At 29.7% G+C, this 828-nt stretch overlaps 1 protein-coding gene across 1 annotated transcript in view; it reads right to left on the bottom strand.

Annotated features, from left to right (window-relative positions):
- Window positions 1-527: 527 nt before the first annotated feature.
- LOC105851967 (uncharacterized) overlaps window positions 528-828 on the bottom strand; it is a 2,438-nt gene continuing 2,137 nt past the window's right edge. The window contains exons 3-4 of the mRNA XM_027333588.1: window positions 690-824; window positions 528-608 (exon numbers count right to left, since the gene is read on the bottom strand). Of these exons, the coding sequence (XP_027189389.1) occupies window positions 528-608; window positions 690-824 (216 nt within the window). The remainder of the gene's footprint in view (window positions 609-689; window positions 825-828) is intronic.

The following is an 828-nucleotide window of genomic DNA, read 5'->3' as shown; positions in this document are numbered from 1 at the left end:
GAAGAAACAATGGTAAATTCATTTAAATTTAATTTATAACTTTATTAAATTAATTAGTCATGTAATTAATTAATGTATTTTTTAATGCAGCGTCGAGCAATACAAATTGCAGAGGAGCTTCTTGGTCGACGGCTGGTATTACCTGATGGCATCGCACTCGTGAATGAATTAATTTTGATATTGCGATCTCAGAGGGGTGGTGGTAGAGATTGGACTCATGTACTGCCATATCATAGGAGACATAGACAGACTTAGGATATTTACTTTGGATATTTATTTTGGATATGTATTTTGGATATGTATTTTGGATATCTATTATGGATTTCGGATATTTTGGTTACAAATATTTTGGATATCTATTTTGGATTTCGACCATATTAATTAAACAACTTCATTATATTTGAATTCATACAATATTTTAGATATTCATTATATTTGAATTCAACAATTTAGTTTACAATAACTTCATTTATAGTTTCTGGAAATATCTACAACCAATGTTGCATGCGATCTCTATAAATAAATTCTCATTGTCGTGCTTCTTCATTGCAATAATTTTTCCACAAATTACTTGCTGGTGGTATAGGGGAATATGACTTTAAGTAAACCTGTTAAATTACATAACAATTATAAATCAATAACAATTATAAAGTGAATTATCAACAATAATTTAATATGACAATTAATACCTGTACGAAATGACAGTTGTTAACAAATGCAATAACAATCACCCGATGATCTGACATAGATGTTGGTGGTGGACTTCGAAGTGGAAAATATGTTTGCGATTGGTTAAGTGATAATGCGACGACAACCAAGTTAAACTTC

This window comes from Cicer arietinum, chromosome 4 (genome assembly GCF_000331145.2).
Source record: "Cicer arietinum cultivar CDC Frontier isolate Library 1 chromosome 4, Cicar.CDCFrontier_v2.0, whole genome shotgun sequence".
In the NCBI taxonomy this organism is placed as follows: domain Eukaryota; kingdom Viridiplantae; phylum Streptophyta; class Magnoliopsida; order Fabales; family Fabaceae; genus Cicer; species Cicer arietinum.
The sequence above is the reverse complement of the archived record's forward strand: the minus strand, read 5'-3'. Positions and strand labels throughout refer to the sequence as shown.